Here is a 21,119-nt window from a genome sequence, read left to right on the forward strand (position 1 = left end):
CTGTAATTACTTGTACAATGTACATGTAAGTAACATTTAAACTACGAAAGGCATACACAATATTAAAGTTATTAAAACTTATAAGGTATAGTAGCTTGCACTTGTGGTGTGGTGAATCATTAATTAAATAACGATGGCGATAATACTTCCAGTATGTCTATATTTGACACTAGCATAAACATCTGATAAATTAAAAATATATATAACATCAAGCATAGGAAGTGTAATCTTCGATAAATAACTTTTGAGGTACAACTTCTTGTCTTTGATTTCTGAGGGACCTTATAAAAATAAATGTAGATTTTACAGGCATCAAATTTGTGTTTTTTTAAATAATTTAATAAACAATTTTTATCGTTTTACTGGATGTATAAGAACCTTACAATATTAATTATCAGATTTATTAACCTATATGTGAACTAACATATATTTTAAAGTATTTGATTATATTTTGTACGTGCTTAGTATAAGATTATGAAAGAAGCAATTTCACAAATAAAATTTTTGTAACATGGCGGGAACGGAATTGTATCAATGACAATTTGTGACAATTCTTAGTCTATGACCGCGTTCGGATATTTTAAGTGCAAAGTTTTTGTATATTATTGGAAATTTGACTCCATTTTATTTTGTTTATGTTGTTTTTAATAACACATACAAGATTATAAAATAAATTTAAAATTTATAAATTTATTTTAACTTTCAATTAAACAAATAAATTGAACGTTGTTAAGCTAAGCTTTCATGCTATATTTATTGTCACTATATTATGTAAGATTCTAGTGAATTAAAATCAAATTTACTTTTGGGTTTGTCATTTATGTGTCATATAGCCGAGAATAAATAAATAAGGATTGTAATATTTACTTCCTTTTCAATTTTCTTACTCATTAATTACTCTGTAGCATTTTCCTACTTTGTGTACCGCCCTTATGATGAGTCAAGTTGGCACTTCTTTGGCAGTTCAGTGTTCAGTCAGTAGGTACTAGGTACATAGAGTAAAATTCAGTTCTTTAATGGCGACCGCCAATGACGGGTCGTTCTATAAAAACTGACATTTATTGTTATTATTTAGGATATTATTAGATACAGTGTTTACGTAAACATGACGGGAATTTTACCAAGCTACCAACGATTTGTTAATGGAGTTCCCGTGCCGTCCATTTCTCGTCGTTCATTTCGTCTTCGCGAAAAATATTTGATTATTTCTGTGCTTTTGACATTTGCTATCGTGTGGCTAGGCGCATTATTTTATTTGCCAGAGTTTAAAAGTTCGACAAGTGTGAACGATAGTGTATATAATGTTTATAAACGAATTCAAAAGGCAGGGCCAGAACTCCTCATGCCACCACCACTTGCACATAACGATGTTGGTGATTTTCCTGTCGTTGGCATCGTTCGTCATGGTGACGAAGGTGATGATCCCCACGTAGTTGAAGATAGGAATCGCTTGCGTGCAAAGATAGACGAAGAAATGGGTATGAAAGTGCTGGAAAGGCCACAATTCGATGTGGCACCTTCTATTTCTTCTTCCAAGGGACCAAGCAAGCCTCCAGTCAATGCCATTGAGGAACCTGTATTGGGAAACAATGCTGCAAGCAAAGATATACCAGTGTCAGACATGAAAGTGGAAGGTTCATTGAAGCAATATGTTGTCCCAGTTATTAATCCCAGTACCGATCCCGATATCATACAGAAAAGAGACACAGTAAAAGAGGTAAGTACCTCCTTTTTTTTAAGCCAAGATAACAAATAAAGGTCTTTTAATAAACTACTTCTAATTACTTTTATAACAATATGTTACTTTATTATATATCCATTAACTAAAAGCGTTATGATTTGGATCATATTTTCAAGGTAACTTTGATTGTGTATGATATATAAATATATTATTTATTATTTCTAAAATACAATTTCATTTATATATTTTCAAAAACTCTAATAATAATAGATAAGTGCCTAAGAGTTAATTTAAAAGTACATCTTAAATATGTTAACTTAATTTTCATGGTGCCGTTTCAAATATTGTTAAAAAATACTACGGCTATTTAAGAAAACATCATGAACCTAATGACACTAGAAAAGATATTAATTATATTTGTTATATATTTAAATTAAATAGTCTTATAACATAATACATCTATAGAATATCCAAATTTTTTGATTACTCATAGAAATCTAATTCTTTTTTAATTTGTGAAGTAATTTAACTTTAAATATGAATGTCAAAAGTAAGATAAGTATTATTTTGTAATACACTTTTTTAATACGAATACTAAGAGTAATCTGCTTGAATATACATTGACACAAAACATATGGTTTCTAATTGTATTCACTAATATCTAACATAAAAAGACACTCATTCAAGATATGCTCGGATGACAATGAAATAAGCTAGAAATATTTGTACAGGAGAATCCATTAGTTTATTTAGTGTTAAAAGGTTATGATTGCACTTGTGCTACAAATATTATTAAAACTTAAGTGTTCAAATTCAATTTTTCAGATTGAGCTAACAATGTCTTAAAGAAATACACGGTATTTCAGTTAATTGTCGTTACTTTAGAATTTCAATTCATCCCATCGTAGTTTATGAGACCTGCCAGGGCCTGATTGATAATTCTGACATTCATCATCATTCTCAAAATTTATCTCATCTACAGTCAAAATATATAAATAAGAAAAACATTTAAGCAACAATTATTGCTGTAAAGCCGAAATTGCCGAGTATATTTTATAGCTTAAAGTTCAAGGTCACCTATAACAGGATATATATTAAGATAATATGTATTCATACAATGGCTGTGTCTATGATTCTTAAATGCTATATGTCTGATATGACTTGCATAGAAGTCAAATACTAATTGGCTAATGATATAATTGCTCAAAACAAAAAAAATCGACACCAGCGCACACGCGCGCACACACATAATATATACATGTTTATTACTAAAATATTGCATTCGTTCCGTCAGGTGACTTGTGATATATGACTTGATTATAAAATAAAATAAAATGTAATGATTGAGTAGTTTACATAGGACAATCCTAGAGGATTGTGGCGCATACTACGTTTTCTTTCCGCGAAAAACCATATCGATTAAACAAATATTTGTTGCTTAAATCGGTCGCTGCGGCGTCGTTGCGAACTGAGGACTACCGATTTTTTTTTTGACAGCGCTTCGTATAAATTATCTTATTTGTTACAGTCAAAAGAACTATGTCATATTCTTCAGAATAATTTGTAAAATTTGTGCTACACAAAAATAAAGTTAAATACAATACTAACCGTCGTTATAGATAGACAGCATAGGAATAAGATCGCGTGCCAACATGGGTGTGTAAAGAATGTGCGGGTGAAATCTAAAATTTTGGTTGTTCTCTGAACTATCTATTCCATATTTTCATAATTCGATGGGACTCGATCGCGACTTAAGAGGATAGAGGGTCGGATCCAACTGCCTAGCGTTCTTTCCGAGGCGCGGCCATTAGATTATTATTTTTACAGAAATTCAAAGTAAGTTTTTATTCACCCGTACGAGGCTTCGAACTCCGGACCTTATAATTTGTAGCCGCACAAACTTGCTACTAGAGCAACGAGCTAGTCAATTTAATAATCTTACAATGCTAATAACAATTATCTATCTTATGCTTAAATATCCAGAACTGTAAGAAGTGACATTAACACACCGCCAAAAATAGCTTCTGTTTTCCTTCAATAAGTAGGTATGACAAGATGACTGCAGCAAGTAATAGCCATTATAAATATTTTAATAGTTCTTAATTACTACTTAGTAATGAAATTAATCTAAACTTTTTAATTTTACAACAATTATTCAGATTATTTTAAAATTAAGATTGTAAATAAAAGAAACTTGTATTTAAAACATTAACGATTTGTCTTCGTCGCGTTAAATAAATATTCAATCAGTCTGCTATTATTCCGGCGCAATGTGCGCAAAATCCTTTTGTACATATTTGATCAGTCGGAGAGGTCGACGAATGTTTATTAATCTACATTTCATAAAGACTATTCTAAGTGTAGAAGTTAAACTCTATTAAATACAATATAATAATGAATTATAATAAAAACAACGGTTTTAATAATAGGTAAGTAAATTAGTTTTTATAATTCATCGAGAGGTTGGTGGTAAGGGAAAACACCATAAGGTCCTCCAATCCGCATTAGCAGCGTAGTTAAATAAAGCTACAACTCATAAATGTTCCACTGTGAGATTGAGGTCTCGTCTATTAAGGGAACGATTTTCCGTTTGTGTGTACGTTTTTACTAATAACAACATGAAGCTTTTTTTAAATCTTATGCTGGGTAATAATAAATCCCGCTGGATTTGTGCTAGATTTATTACATTCCAGCTGGATTCCGTATATATTATCAAAAAACTTAAACCTTTTTATAGTAGTATATAAACAACCGAATAGCTTTTCATACGGTTTTCACTAATGCCTCCACGCTTGTTGGTTTGATAGTTAATAGTCGTGCAACAAAGTCAAATACTTCCCTGTCACTCCATCAGTTTCAAATGTCATCATTTCTTTTGTTTAAGTATTTCTCTGTCAACTGCGGATTCGCGTCGTGGATCCGCAAGATTTGCGGTATCCCGCGGGAAATAAAACTATGCTGGATCCCGCTGGATTGCGGGAACCCACATTGCTGGAGTGCGATCTCTAAATGTATATTACTTTGGAATAGCTTAGTATATAAAATAATTATTAAGATAGACTTATTTGTATAATAGTTGTTGATAAATAAGGAAGTCGAAGTTGATTTAAATGTAATAATTTCCAGTACGTGTAAACATTAATTGGTATATTTATTTCATGATGTTAATGTAGAGTTTAACTTTAAAAACACCGTATGTGTCATATTTATGTTACCGTTTTAGTGACAAACATCGCTGGTACGGTACAATGTAAAGTAAGCTTCACACCGTTTGATATTTTTAGTCAGACATTCGAATTTAGAATCATACGTATGCATATATTTTTATTCTTTAGCGTTTTGAGTCAAGTAAGTCTTTAAGATAATAACGTATTATTTAACTACAAACAATGAAAAATTAGGATTTATTAGCACATTAGAAATAATTTAAGAGAAATTTAAAATCGTCAGTTTAATAGGACACCATTAAATTATTTTATATCAGTCGTAAATAAAATATGATAGCCATCAGCAGACGCGACGCCAGCTAGCCACATGCACAGTGGTGTACAATACTGTCTCTTACTATAAAATTATGAGAGATTGAGGTTGTAGTAACATGGACGTCAAGGATATTTTGAGAGATAAATTTTGTAACTTAACCAATATACAATAATTTTCAACAATCACTGAGGAACCAGTTGTTGACGGCGAACCAAATTCATATGACTTTTAAGAAAACCACCAAACCAAACGAAATTCATATGACTTTTAAGAAAAGACCATATCCTTCTTGGAAGGTACGTGCCGCATATGCAATCCTTTGGTGTTGCCGATATCTATGGGCGGTGGTAGTCACATCAGATGATCTTGCTCGTTTGCCCCACCCCCTTCAATAATAAGTTACAAGTCTAAATTTATGAAATATTTATACGACGACGCAAGAACCTTATTTAAAATAAAGTTTATTTAAAATAACGTTCATGCGTCGTCGTATTGGCGCCTGTGTGCGATGTAATCTCCACGCGCGCGCTGCGAGTTTTACAATCACTATAGAGTTCGCTTAAGATAACGGACTTATGGAATCGTTTTCGCTCCACAGTTGACTTGACACATAATAGACAAAAAGTTACCGATCTCGCCTCCACAAGCGCCCGCGATACTTTTGTAAACAAAATTAAGATTCCAGAAAGAGTCTTGAAACTTAAGGCTGGACAATCATTCATAACATCCTCTCTAAAACGCTTCACACCGTTGCCACACAGGTTGCTCGGGTATTTTCAGCCGCTGTGTTATTAAATTTAATTTTTATTTTTTTTTTCTCAATTACCTCGATCCGAATTAACTTCCATCATCAAACTTTTTCGCAAAGTAATAAGTAAAGTTAATAATCCAAAAATATTAATTACGTCGCTCTTAAACGACGTCAAACACGCTATTTGTGTTTCGCTAAATCATGTGATTGCGTAAACCGATCCGAACAATTGTATTCATCATCATCATCATCAACAGCCAATCATTGTCCAACAATTGTATTGTTTAGTTTATTTTTTTATGGGTGAGATCTTTGTACAATAACATTAATTCCATTTATTTTTTAACGTATAATTCAAAATATGAAATTAACGTATAAATTAAGGTACGTATGTACTAGTTGTTATCCGCGGCTTCGCGCACCTGGCTCATAATTTATGTTGTCACTTAATCATATGATTTTTTTTCTATTTTATTTTATTATTTATTTAATAAGGCTGATTTATAGTTGCAGGTACAGTTTAAACAGTTATCTTTATGTCTTTACGTTCTATGACTCCCAATTTCCCCGAATCATCTTAAAACTACATAACACATAGTATATTAATAAAAGATGTTGCATATTTTCGTGATATAGCTTAATATGTTGGCGTAGTCTGAAATAAAATTGTCGGTCTAGTCGTTTTTGAAGCGAACGCTGCCAAAAATGCAACATACACAAAAAACTTTTTACGAAACATTTGTAGGTCTCCAAAAAGTCAGCAGCTGCACATTTACATATATTTCATACAGAAATAATAGTAACCATTTTTATGTTTTAAAAACAGAGAATAAAACAAAGACTAAATAACGATAGTGTTTTATTTTGCAATTCGTACTAGTAGTTTTAAAGATAAGTACATTCACACAGCTAAATCTGTGAAAAATACGCAAAGCGTGGTGTGCCCTACAGTAGTACAGTTTTTATTTTGGTGGTAGGGCTTTGTACAAGCCTATCTGGGTAGGTGCCACCCACTTTTCACACATTCTATCGCCAAACAGCAATACCGCTCCAAAATTGTTGTGTTCCGGTTTGAAGGGTGAGTGAGCTAGTATAACTACAGACAAAATGTGTCCCTTGTGTAATATCATATAATCATGATACGATTTTCTCGCATTATTATTAAGCAAGAATGTTTTTTTTACGGTAAATATTAATACTTATACTATGTCTTTACTTTTATTTTTTTCTCAAGGTTCCTATTATAAAATTGTAATCCTATGTTTTTTAAGAGATAATTTAAAATATCAAATACGCGAGACAATTTTATTAATGTTCGGCCAATCGATCACAAATAAAAATGTTAACCGCCCAACGAAGGGGGCGCGGTCGGCTAGTGAATAATAACTGTAAAACCATTTCTGTAACGCCGTTGATTACAAGTAAAAGTAAATAAATAAATTCTTATTCCCAAGTTTGGGGGCGCATGGCAATGTAAGGAATGGTTAAGATTTCTTGCAGCGCCAATATTTTTGGGCGGTCGTGACCACTTATTATCAGGTGTGATGTGCACATACGCCTAACTATATTATAAAAATATAGGGGAAAGAAACGGTTGGCGAATGTTTATAATGTAATTGGTAAAAAAATTAGCATGTGCGTAACCGAGGCGGTAGTGGTATTATATATTTAAATTAAAAAAAAATATTAGGACAATATATATTTGGTAACTAAGTGTAAATTAATAATCCAAAAATATTATTTTTAATTTTTAATATGTGAAATCCAGCAATTACGGTTTTTTTGTATATATAATTTTTATTTATTATCTTTGTCAAACCTTGCAACACCAGTTTATCGACATTATCCATGCATAATAATTTAAATGATATCTATGATACATATTATTTGTATGTATATACATATGTTCTTATCATCATAGCGATATTAATTCTGAATATCATATTTTCGTAATATTTTAAGTTACGCTCTAAATATCACAGTAGTTAAGTAAGCTTCATGAATATATTAAATAGAGCCGTTTTGTATCAAGTTAAAGGTATTTTGCAAATGATATCTTAGGAGCGATTCTTGAAGGTGTATTAAAAATATAAGAGTGAGTTTACTTCAAAGATTTACTCTTATGTAACATTTTTTAGATGGTCAAGTACTAACAGCTACCTGACTTGCTTTGCATTGGATTTTACAAGATTAACCGCCTTAGCTATAAATGTTTCAAATGACACATAAAATTATAATATAAAGAGACAAATAAAAATGTTGAATACCTAGAAGTTTTAATATTTAAAATATATAAGGTCGCAGAGTTAAAGACATTAGACTTGAAGACAGAAATTAAACTTGGCATCAAAAACTGTAACGTTCATTGTTATGAAAAAATAACGTGATGGTTGTCAGCCCTAGTAAACTAGGATAGTAATTAGCAAATAGAACGATGTACCGGAACTCTTTATTACGCCTAATGACCGAACTGCGGCTGTCGTCTCATCTCGCGTTGTCTCATCAAGATGTTGACATAACCTTCGTACCATTTGAACTTTCTTTCATTCATTGTGTATTACTCACTACGTAGTAAAGTAATACGCTGTAATGGAATATTCGATGCTTGACATCGACAATAATAAATATATAAATATTCTTCTTTCAAATAATTATTTATTTGTGTTTATAATGCATCTCGTGCTTGACTTGAAGAAACCTGCATGTGTCTGATTTCATTAAATTCTGCCACATGTGTATTCTACCCGCATTGGAGCAGCGTGGTGGAATAAGCCTTCTCCTCAAAAGGGAGAGGAGGCCTTAGCACAGCTGTAGGACATTAACAGGCTGTTACTGTACTGTAAATGATTAATTAAAATAAGCACCAAATATTAGGGGGAAAATGGTAGATTAACAAAAAAGTGACATTTCGAGTTGAACTTTACGGTTTGTCACTTCACTTCAAATATTTAGAACTATATTTTAATTAGCTTCTACCCGTGGGTTCTCCGGCGTGAGACGTCGATCGTTAGATTATGTCCTCTCCTGTAGTCCAGAAAACGTGTTTATAAAATTTCATGATGACCGGTTGAGTAGTTAAGACATGAAGGCGTATCAAAAAGTCACTTTCTAATTTATAATATTAGTTAGGATATTATCTCAAACGAAAACTGATATCGCTATTGTAGTAAAATTTAATCAAAATATACTTTATTCAAGTCGGCACTTTTGTCTTTTCATATGGTTAAATTTAAAGTAAACCTACCACCGGGTCGGAAAGTAGATTCTGCCGAGTAGAACTAACATGAAACTCAGTAATTACTCGTTATCCAAAAATATACATGTAATAATAAAATATACATGTAAAAATATAATTGAAATATATAATATCCTGTATGAAAATCTCTCTTATCATATATATAATCTTGTAGAGAATAATATGCCTTATTTATATTTCCATTATGAGTTTTTAATTTAACAGTTATACTAGATCAGAATCTTAATAATAAAGAACGGTAACTACTTGGACGTTAACTTGATTATAGTTGTTCACTTTCAGTTTGAATAGTTTTTCATAATCTTATTAGAGTAGAATAACTTTTCCCTACATTATACCACACCTACCACCACCACCTTCTACCTACCACCACTACCATTACTTCACACACAAGCGATATAAATATAATCGCTTTAGATTATATCAAATAATGAAATCCATGGTCTTGATAATAATAAAACAGAATGATATATATCTATTTTAATTAATAAATGAGTTGACATATTTTTGTTAATGCCTTACTGAAAAAATCTTATACAGAAGATGCAACGAGTTTCGGAGAAGATTTTAGTATTTATTAATATAATATTATTATACAAGTAGCGCCGCTCCGCAGTTTCATCCGCTTTAAATTTAGACTATTGAAGTGAAAAGCGTGAATTTCATATAATTATTTGTATTTAAAAGAAGTAAAAGTGTAATTTGATGTAAGGTTGGGGATGTAAAGTTTGAGGAAATTATCACAATAGTAATATAAATTATTAATATAATTTAATTTATTAGTTTATTGAATTTAATTAATAATTATAAGCAACGGACTGTGTCTATATTATTTTTATGAGCATGTCGGGTACACACGCTTTGGAGTGTAATTTTGATTAAAATTGTATATTTTCCTATTTTTTCTTCATATCCTGATTACATTTGAAGTTTATGGATATTTTTTTTAATTTAATTAAATTAATCAACATCTTGACCATCGCATAGGTTTTTAGATACTTCAAACAAATATATTTTTACAAAAAAATCTATAACAATATTAAATCGAATGGTTACTAAACTTACGTTGTTTTGTAAAATCAATATTAAAATGCTGACGAATTCATAATATGTCGTATAAATATAAATAATATAAATGATTTTATTATTTTATCCCTATAAATTCTTATAAAAATACAAGTAATTCTAGGAGGCCTTTACAAGGACTATTCAATTTATTTTACAAACGATCTACCGAACATAACAAGAGCCTACAATAGCGTAATACTTTGGCGACTATAAAACAACCTATTGTATGGTCTATAAATATGTATATATATATTTTAATATTGCTTCTCTTTTATGAATTATATTTATGAATTTATTTTTAATGTTCATTTATTGTTTCATACTTATCTGTATTTTCAATAAATAAAGTTGATAAGGGAAATTTTCGCCCATCGGCTACGTAATGTGATATCAATTTTATTTAGTAGCAGACATCATAACGAATGTAAAAAAATATTATTTTAAATAAAAAGTCGGTAATTGAAGGAATAAAAAAATATTTTTATGTACATTTTATGAACAATAAACACTGTCGTCATTTGTTTTAGCACAAAAATCAATTATAATTACCATTCTAATGCAATATTAAGATAAAAAAGTCATTATTACTATGAAGTGAATATACCAAGTATGGGAAATAATGACCAATCGAAAATAATCAGTGAGTTTGAGACACTTTTTAATATACTTACTTGGTCTACAACCAAGTAAGTATATTAGGTTTTTTTTTGTAGTATTGTCGCCAGTACTTGTTAAAGCAAACAATCTTATCGTTATGTCTTCTTCTTAAGATAAGGCAGGAGTAAGTATTTTGATTTTGAGGCTGATCTACGTTTAGAACACAACTTGTTCTAAGTTATATATATCACAGTTTTTATAACTTCTAAGTATCGATAAAGTGTTTCTATTCGAACAGATGCGAAAATCACTATCTGGATTTCGCCATGTCTTGCAACGCTGTCTATCTGGCATTATTCATTATTAAGATTTCTAAAAATCATTCGCAATGACTTCCGAACTTAATATTGATATCTAATCTACGCTTACACTTTTTTAAACGCGGCAAACCACTTAAATGATCGCGCAACTGATACTCACGGGCAACGTATATTTTTTCGTTTAGGATAGATGCGCACGGGAACCAAAATAAATTATTGCTCACAAGTTTATAAAAGTTTGTTAAGAGTAGTATAATTGTCAGTTAAATTTAATGTGGTTCATGGAACGCTTCTTTAAAGAATAATAGCTTAAAGTTTGAATAAACCTCAAAAAAGGCGGAACACTCTGTTTTTGGCCAATAATTGCTTTGATTTACTATATTATTTATCACGTAAAACTTACTGAATACAAAACTATATATCCTCAATTATACAAATTCATTTAAAAACACTTAGCAACCGAAATATTTTTTTTGAGTATCAACCCTCGTCCTTTAGTTTTATTTCATTATATACTTTATGTCAAATGTATCAGTTACCATTTTTACAATTAACATATTAAAATACAAGTATTTGATATAACTTGAACCGAAAAATAAACTTTGGATGAAACATATAAGATGTGTAAATTTAATGTTAAGCGTAATCAGCTCTGCTAATTAAGAATTTAGTGCCATAAAAGGCTTCCTATTGATTCGGAAGCCATTAGGAGTTGACTGAAATCCGCTTTAAACACCTTTATTTATTTTAACTATAAATTTAGTTTTAAATAAGGCTTATCAAGATTCTCCAGTTGCAAACCTCTTTGAAATATGAATTAAAGAAACGGTATTGTTAAATTTAACATTAATTTGCATCTGTATTTTTCTATTTAGTTTCATTCCATAGTTTTATTTATATATTTATATTTATGATAGCATTTAATAGTACAACGAACTGATAAAATATTTAGCTTCTATTGGCTCAGTAAGTTATAATTTAACGCACCTAACGTAACGTACCCGCATTAGCGATTTTTTTTCGATGACTGCATTTTAAAACGTAATTTGTTTCATTTGATATGAACCAGTCTATTACGAAATATATATCGTTAGACTAACGCTGGACTGTTCACGTATGTCGAAAGACCAATGAGTGTTCGGATAGACAAGATTGGAGACTGGATCGGCAAAACCAGCGTAGGATGACCTCCAGCCTAGTGGATCGATGTCTTAATGAAGGTGGCAAATGCGGCTCGTTGCGGAAGGCGAATATCTGGGATCTTTTTACTTTTGGTGCACCTTGGGGGAGGCCTATGTTTAGCTGTGTACTTCAATTGGCTTAATAATGAAGAAACGAGACAATTTTGCTATTCAATAGCATCAGCAAATCTGATCAGTAACTGATCAGATTTTTAATAGTGTAAATTTCCTCTTAAAATTTCCATTATCTGAAGCGTGTGATAAGAATGACTTATTAAAATTACAAAGACAAAACATTATATACCCAGGTCACGTTATCGCGAACACGTTAAAATTCTCTGCATATTCTTGCGGTTTTTATAACTTGAATAATAATAACCCATATTGTGTTTTCTCTTATTTCTATTTAATGTATATGCATATATGTAGAAACATATCGTTGAATTCCTCAACTTTCGCGTTCATGGTAATATTGTAGGAGTACATTTATAAATATTTTAATGGTTTAAAGTAATTATTTGTTTTTTTTTACGATTAGAATGGCTTTTATATGTGATCAACAGCACGATGATAATTTTTTGTAAAGATAATTATAATATTTTAAGAATTCGTATATAGTTGCCTATTCGTAATGGTTTGTATAGGTTTTAAAAGATTTGATCACGTTGAACTTTGATAACGGTAGGTGTGCCGGCCAGTAAAGTGTAATTCATAGGTTTGATCCTGACAATATGCGGTTTTGTGGTACAATAATATATTAATGTTATAGGAGCTACTTCAGTAGCGAATATTCGTTTAGAAATAAATATCAATACCCAAGTATTTACCCTCTGCCTACAATTATACAATATAATATAAGGGCCTTTCAAAACAGTTCTTAACGATCGATAGATAGCGCTATCACTAATTAGCTTTATTAGGAAGAATGCATTGTCTCCGCGTTTCCGCTCGATACTCGTAAACCGGGTTAATTAAACCTCTGTAATCTTGTATGTGAAGTCGTAGTGAAAAATCTTTAATATGTATATACATAATACGGACGAACAATCTGAACAAAAAATTAACAGAATTATTATTATTATTAACGAACCCATAAAAAAAAATTATCCTCTAACTTTTCATCCCGGCTGTCATCAATTAAAAATTGTCTCAAATCTATAAATCGTTTACTTTTTATTTTAAATATTTGTCTATTAATTTATCCTTAAGAATTTAATTGCATCGTTTCTTCGTTTACAAAGAGAAATGAGATACAGCAAACAATAGATCATTATTCGTCATTAGTCTTACCTCATTGGTCTAGTTGGCTGTCTTTTCGGTTCTAGATCAAGAGGTCTCGGGCTCGTAACCCGGGTTGAGCCCATAAAAGTCATTTCGTGTTTTTTAGCAACCTAGAGTTTTTATTGACAGTGTAACAATCCCATACTACTTCGAAAAGTACGTAAAGCAGTTGCGCAGAGCGCTATAATCCACCTCCTTAATCCTCAATTAGAAATAACATATTTATTGTAACTTATTTTACTTAATAATTGTATTGCGTGTTTATCAAAAATAATATTTAACAAGTGAGTAAATTGATTAATACTTATAAATTCCCACTGCCGCTCTGTCGTCTGATGTTAATTTTATACTTGACCTCAAGCTATAATAAGATTAATAGCGTTTTAGCATTCGTTTTAGTGATTACTAACACAAAATGTTTTACTCGTTTTTCTTAATCGGCAAACTCCTTCAGTATTTTGATTATATGTGTGAAATATTATTATAACGACTCCAACTTCCATTCTTGTTAGAAATACCTCCTATACAAAATATGTTTTTGCATAGTTTATTAGGCGCGTGCTCCGTTCTTATCTTTGAATGTCCCTCGGGAACCGCTCAGAGCTGCTATGGAGATGCGAGTTCCATCATTTATACCTTTGGCATTTGGATTATCTTCTAATCAAAATTTAAATCGACGCGAAAATAAACACACTTCCGTAAACTAAACTACCTTCAAAATTTCTAGTTTCTTTTCTAAATTTGATCACCTAATCTAAATTTTACTTTTTATGTAATTGTTTGTCTTATCTACATATATAACAAATAGTGTTATTTGATATTAATGGTCCTTCTGTCATATTTTTTTATCGCACTGTATTGTTTTGACTTTATTTGCAAAACTTTTCATAAATATTACTTACTTGGTCGTAGGGCTTACTTTTACCATCATGTGGCCCATTTGCCCGTTTGCTACTTTTATTATAAAAATAATGTAAGTAAATAAAATAAAAATCATTGTGTAACGACTTTCGTCCGATGGTGAGTTTATTAGGATTTTACATGCCTATTTATTATTTAGGATACTATGTAGCACGACAGTAACATTTAGTTCGTATAGTTTTATCTTAAAAAAAAAATAAGATAAATAAATTAACGATTTTGAATGGCAACAGCCAGTCAGCGATATTAATAGGGAGCCGAGGAAAAGTGAGATCAGATTTTCAAGCGAATTTGGTAATTAACTAAGAACTCAAAAGTGATGTAAAGTAAATTGTAATCAAAAAGTGACTTAATATTAATAGGTTTAATACTTATCAATACTCTTATTTAAGCAATTGCATAAGCATTCGTATTATAGCAAATAATCAATATTTAATAAGTATTTTATTAATATGATCATTTTATATAAATTGTATACAAAATTGACACATCGTATACATGTTGTTATCTTGTGTTATCAGTCTCGTTAAACCTTAAGGAAGCCGTTAGCGTCGACACAAGTTCCAAGTTCAGCACTAAGCGCTTAGCGTTCAGCGCTTAACGCTTTTACCTCCCGGTGTCACTAAAGTTATTACTTCACATGGATAGAATCTTTAACAAATATTCTTATTATTATTTTTTATATATTTATTTAGAGGAACAAACAATGTCTATAAAAACATAAAAAAAAACTAAACTATATTTATTGATTTACCGTTAATAGTAGACAAGCATATGAATAAATAACATAAAAGAAACTTATCACCTTTTTTACCTCATCATGTTTAAATCGCTGACCGTTATTGTATTATGAGTTTTTTAGGGAAACAATTGACGACTTATACATACCGCTATCTCTTTCACATCTGTAGGGATTAAAAAGAACAGCAAGTTTTAGTACTGTCAAATTAGTCTAGAGGTGTTGAACAACATAATCAGCTCCAATAGTTGCATTCGTGGAAAAACCGACGTCGACTGATGTTTTTTTTTTTAACTTGTAAGCATATTTAGAATTATATGCATATTTGATAATAAAAACTCGTTGCTTTGCGATGTCGAAACGTAGGTGTAAATACGCTGGCTGGTATAAATACTAAACCTTATATTTTATATTTACCTACAGTCTTGTATCATATTGATATTATTATCATCGAATCAAAAAAAGTTAATAATACTAAGAGTTATCTCTTTTTATCGTTTTTTAGTCATTTTATATATTTATTAATCATAAGATTATCATGAATTTAAAATGTACATTCGTAAAAAAACTTATTTTTTATGTTGGTAGAGCGTTACTAAAGTATGTACGTAAATTTATATGTGTGGAGATGACAGCTGACAAGTGTATTTTTTTGTAAAAGTAAAGTAACAACCAGTAAATATCCCACTGCTGGGCAAAGGTGTCCGTCTTAAGGAGAAGGTTTGGCGCTAAGTTCACCGCGTTCCTATGCGGATAAGTGGATACTGGATATATATTTGGCAGAATTTCATCCGACAAGTATCGGACGTCCACGTCCTTCACCACCACCAAGCACGAGAAGAATTATAAACACAAAATAAGTACATAAAACCTCAGTATTGCTTGTCCGGGCTTCAATCCGTAAACGTCGGTTACGATTCAGGTCTTCTGGCCACTGAGCTATCTCGTGTTATAATAAAATTGTATAACTTATCTCTCATTCCTTATTTAAAAAATAATAATATCACATTGAATTGTATTCATTTTCATTAGAGTAATTTTAATCTACCTTTTTCATAACGTTATATAATACATTTCAAAAGAACTATTGAGTAGTTTATTACACTGGTATTAACCGTATCTAATGATTTTATCAGTTGCTGCTTTCAGTTCGAATACATAGCAAATATTATAATATTCCGTTTTAAATAAATAAAGATAATTTTGATTTATGAACCTTCTATTGGATAAGCAATGGTCAGTAATAAATAAGAAATATATGATGTATCTGATACATTAATGAAAATGCAAAGGATGCAAATGTTTCGTCGGAATTTAACCTCATATCCTAGAATGCGTTTATTAAAATGCTCGCTGCGTGTGTGTACGTACGTGGGGGCAATAAATGTTGGTATCGCTTGCCAAAAGTCAACTTGATAGTTACGCGTGTCTTTGAACTAAATTAAATTAACTATTATTTTTAACGGATATCACATGTTCTAGATTATATTCGGAACATTCTGTAATGCTGTACAAATGCATACGGCTATGAAATAAATTGAATTGAATTTATTTAATAGTGCCTAAATAAAATTAAATGAGGTTGTGTTACGGTTATGAAAATATAAATTTGGTTTTTATTTCACGATATTGGAGTAAATGGTCTACTTTAGTCATAAAAACTGGGATATCGTCAATGCCTCGCCAAACATGGAATTTAAGATTTTTACCTGTATGTTATTATACTTGTTCATTCTCAATGAGTTCTTCAATGTAGGATATTATTCATGTTTGTCACCTGAATAGTCGCTTGAGCGAGTCGTGCCAATCCAGATGAGTTTCCACATAGCCAGACATAGTTAAAGTTACTCCTTAATTGCCACTATATGTCACCGATTTTCATAAATCGTATGTATTAGTAGAATTTTCCTTAATCACATGTAGTCTAAATGTAAAAAAGTAAAAGAGTCATATTGGCTTAATGTTGAACTAAGGCTTCATCTCGATTGAAGGAGAAAGTTGGACCTTATTCAACCACGATGCTCTAATGCAGGTCGATGCATGTGAAAGTTTTTCACCGATTAATGCAGGTTTCCTCACGATGTTTTCTTTCACGTCATATGAAAAAATCAAGCATATGAAAATGCAATGGTGCTTCACCGGTTTCGAAAACATTGTTGTAGTGTTTTTTAACCACCGGGAAATCTGGGCTCAATCTAAATGTATATAAACACATTTAAATTGCATACTATGCACGGTAATTAATATAATATTGCAATATTGCATGGATATTATGGCGTCGGTCGTGAATGCAACTGCTATTAGGGATTTAATTGTTTCGTTATGGAGGAAATTGCATCACTCATTCCATGATACAATATTGTCATCGGCATTGTTGGTGCTAAATTGCGCTTGTCATTTTTGTTATTTATCTTTTTTCTATTCCTATATATTATGTTTAACAAAAATTGTCCTGTTGTGTCCACAGTCGTTAAATTTGTTTCAATATATCAATAGTTTTTTTTTTCATCACACATGTAAATAATTAGCTATATATAATATAAAGGAATAAATATTAAAGTAAAGCGTAATGCGGTTTTTTGAATAATTAGGTGATAAATAACCTGTCTTACAAAACAAATATGTTAATTAAATGTATCATTTTGCTTTGTTTCAGGTAAGTTACAACGGTCGGTTAAGGACGTGACGTATGTATAAGTTTAATCCATAACGGTGTATTCTTGCTTCAAGAGTAATCTCAGTTTATTGTTTCCAACAAAGTTATTTGGGCACTCGACGGTTCACTCTTCGGTCTGTACTTCCCATTTTACGAGCGACATAAAAAAAATCTCAAGTAAAATATTTGTGTTTTCTAAGGAAACAAGAAATACGAGCTGGGAAGCCTTTGCCTCGCTTGAAATATGAGTCGTCGAGCTACCTAATTCTTTCGACCATTTTCCGAATGGAAAAATTCACTCAGCAGTAACCGCAAACGATTACTTCTCTTTACGTAGTGACACGCGAAGGCAGAGAGCTTGGAGATCCGAACGTCGGCGTCGGCCACATAAATAATCGAAAGCTTAAGAATTTAGCTGCCAAGCTCGGTCTGTAATATCAAAGAAAAGTTTAACAAAATTGATCGCAAGGGTAACCCGCGGCGCTCTCATATCGCTGTTGTAACACTGATCGTTAAAAACGATAACTTTTAAAAAAACCTTTTCGTTTGTCAGCGTAAATCTCTGAACGTTTTTTTGCTCCTATACACATTGACAATGTAGATTCACATTTCTTATTACTATAAATATAGCCTAATCCTGTTTAAATAAAATTTTGCCGCGTCTGATGAGATATGTATATGCATTCATAGAGTTTCGCTAAGACACAAGTTTATATAGACCGCCTATTAACCACCTATTTTATAGTAACCAGAAAATTTAATATAATGAAATAAAACATATGAGTCACATTAAAAGCAACAAAAAATACAAACAGGATCTGATCCAAAGAACTAACTCAGTGGTCAGTTAAATCGATGAACGAAGCTCGGAGCCCTGAGGCCGTAAATTAGAAGTCAGGATCCTAAGCATAAATTACCAATTGTCCTGTCACCGAGTGGGCGCCATCAATACCATCGATTTTCTTCACAAAGTACTGCAAACTATAGCTTGCTTCTATTTTTAGGCGTTTCGTGAAAACAAAAACCAAGTGTATGAATATTATATTGGAATGAGTCACGATAGATTGATGTAAAAATAGAGTTTGTATAACGAACATTTTCCTAAAGGTCTTTGTACTAGGCATTTTATACTAGGGGCCGTATTTAGTTTGGATGAAATTTACTGTAATACTAAATTCTATTATATCATATAAATTTCGTGGAGACGGATGTAAATGGTTTAGATTTTAGACACGAAATTTGAATGGAAAAATAAGCAATTTCATGCTGAATTGTTCTTTCTAAATTCACTACCTACTAAAAATGTTAATCTAAGTTTTAGATATACTGCTGGGCTATATATCTTGCCTAGGGTATAACTAAAACTAAAAAAATAATCGAAGTTTTAGTTACGACAAAATTTTACGTTTCAATTTAATTCCGAATGTGTGTATTTTTAGGCTACATAGGATTATATAATATTTTATGTAAATCAATACATGCATGTCTTACGAAAACAAAATCATTAGCCCCAAAATAACGCTTATTATAAAACATAACGTATTCTTTATTTCAGTTGACAGTGACCCTGCTAATGTTACGTATATGTATCTAGTACATTTATTTAAAATTATAAATAGCAATATAAAATGCCATTCGGCTTTTACATACATAGGTATTAGGTTGCCTACTTAAAAGTCATAAGAATTGTTGTTTTGCAAAAATTTTAATAAATAAATAGTACTGTAGGTAAATATATAAGAAGATAAGTGTCACACCTAATGAATAAATTGATAAGCGATTGAGCGATTTGAGCGAAAAAGTGAGAGTGTTATACAATAAAATAGCTTAAAAAATAGATTTAACAGGAATTTATAAATAATATGACTGGCAAAAGCTTTGTTGATTTATCTTTGCATTACTTAACATTCAGAATAAAATTCTCTAACAATAATAATATGATAGTTAATAATATCAAGACCCAGTTTTACATTTTATGATTGTCGAAGTTAATAATATCATACCGCTGATCGTTAAGATCCCCAATAATTTCATGATGTAAGTACCCGCATCTTTCCTGTTACCGACTAACTTCTACCATTACGACTTTTACAATTTACATAAAAATTTATCGCGTTGTTATTTTACTGGATCTGTTAAAAGTCAAGTAATTTTCAACGTTTAAAAATGTAGAATATGTAGCGGATTTTATATAAAATACTTTAAAATATTTTTAGAATTATCTTACTGTTATATCTGTTATTTTTTAGCAAACTATAATACATATATTTAAATTTCGCGAAACTAATTACACCGTTATCAAAAACATCGCATTAGACCGTGTTGCTTTTACGCATCAATTTAGGTTTGTAAGTTTAGTCTTTAACGAGAAAATCAAGATAAAAGTAGCCGGGCATGACAGTAATCATCATTCAAAGGACCCGATACGAGCGGCCAAGGTAACCGTTCCCAGAAAGCTGATCTTATTATGATAGTTCTCATATTCGACACCCCCGGGCCGAAACATACCGTCTTAGATAGCGTAGTCTGCGATTCGTGTAATGAATTAATTTGTATTTCACCATTATGTGAAGTAGATCGCAGTAAAGATATTGTTAGCTCATTTCTCGTCGATATGCTTAGCGTTTCTGGGTTGGTTTATGCGGCTACATGCTAATTTGTCAAAATTCTCGATCGTCGATACGTTGCATTCGGTTTTCAATACATCGCACCGAGATAAAGATAAGAATGATTTAATAGGCAGTAGGTTGGGGGAATGTGCGAGGCGAAATTTACGGCGTCCGCCGTGACAACGCTGAGAGATTCTGTGTACTGTGAGATACGCCTGGAAAGCTATTATGGGTGACGAATTACGATACGAATGCCTTGGTACGACGCGCCACACTTCACTTGTTTTGTATACTATAGTACTTTATTAAGGGGGCTTTATTCATTGTAGTTCTAGTTAACTCTTAAACTTGGTAGTACTTTTTTATCGCAACATTTTTATAGTAATCTGTTATAAACTTCAGAACATATGTGACTCGTATTTATATATAATAATAATAATACAGCATATGTCATCCAATATCTTCGGATAATACGGCCATATGGCCCTGCCTTGCCGTAGCAAATCGATATTGTCGGAACACTAAATATCAACGTGGTCTGTCTCAAAATCAAAAAACTATTTTTGTATCATGTTT

General features: G+C 31.3%; 2 protein-coding genes across 2 annotated transcripts in view; both read left to right on the forward strand.

Moving 5' to 3' along the window:
- Positions 1 to 998: 998 nt before the first annotated feature.
- LOC126769269 (mannosyl-oligosaccharide alpha-1,2-mannosidase IA) overlaps positions 999 to 21,119 on the forward strand; it is a 65,545-nt gene continuing 45,424 nt past the window's right edge. Inside the window, exon 1 of the mRNA XM_050487942.1 lies at positions 999 to 1,717. Coding sequence (XP_050343899.1) covers positions 1,106 to 1,717 — 612 coding nt within the window. The 5' untranslated portion in view covers positions 999 to 1,105. The remainder of the gene's footprint in view (positions 1,718 to 21,119) is intronic.
- LOC126769261 (PH and SEC7 domain-containing protein) overlaps positions 3,512 to 21,119 on the forward strand; it is a 159,877-nt gene continuing 142,269 nt past the window's right edge. Inside the window, exon 1 of the mRNA XM_050487928.1 lies at positions 3,512 to 3,517. The gene's annotated coding sequence lies outside the window, so the exon portion shown is untranslated. The remainder of the gene's footprint in view (positions 3,518 to 21,119) is intronic.

This window comes from Nymphalis io, chromosome 6 (genome assembly GCF_905147045.1).
Source record: "Nymphalis io chromosome 6, ilAglIoxx1.1, whole genome shotgun sequence".
NCBI lineage: Eukaryota > Metazoa > Arthropoda > Insecta > Lepidoptera > Nymphalidae > Nymphalis > Nymphalis io.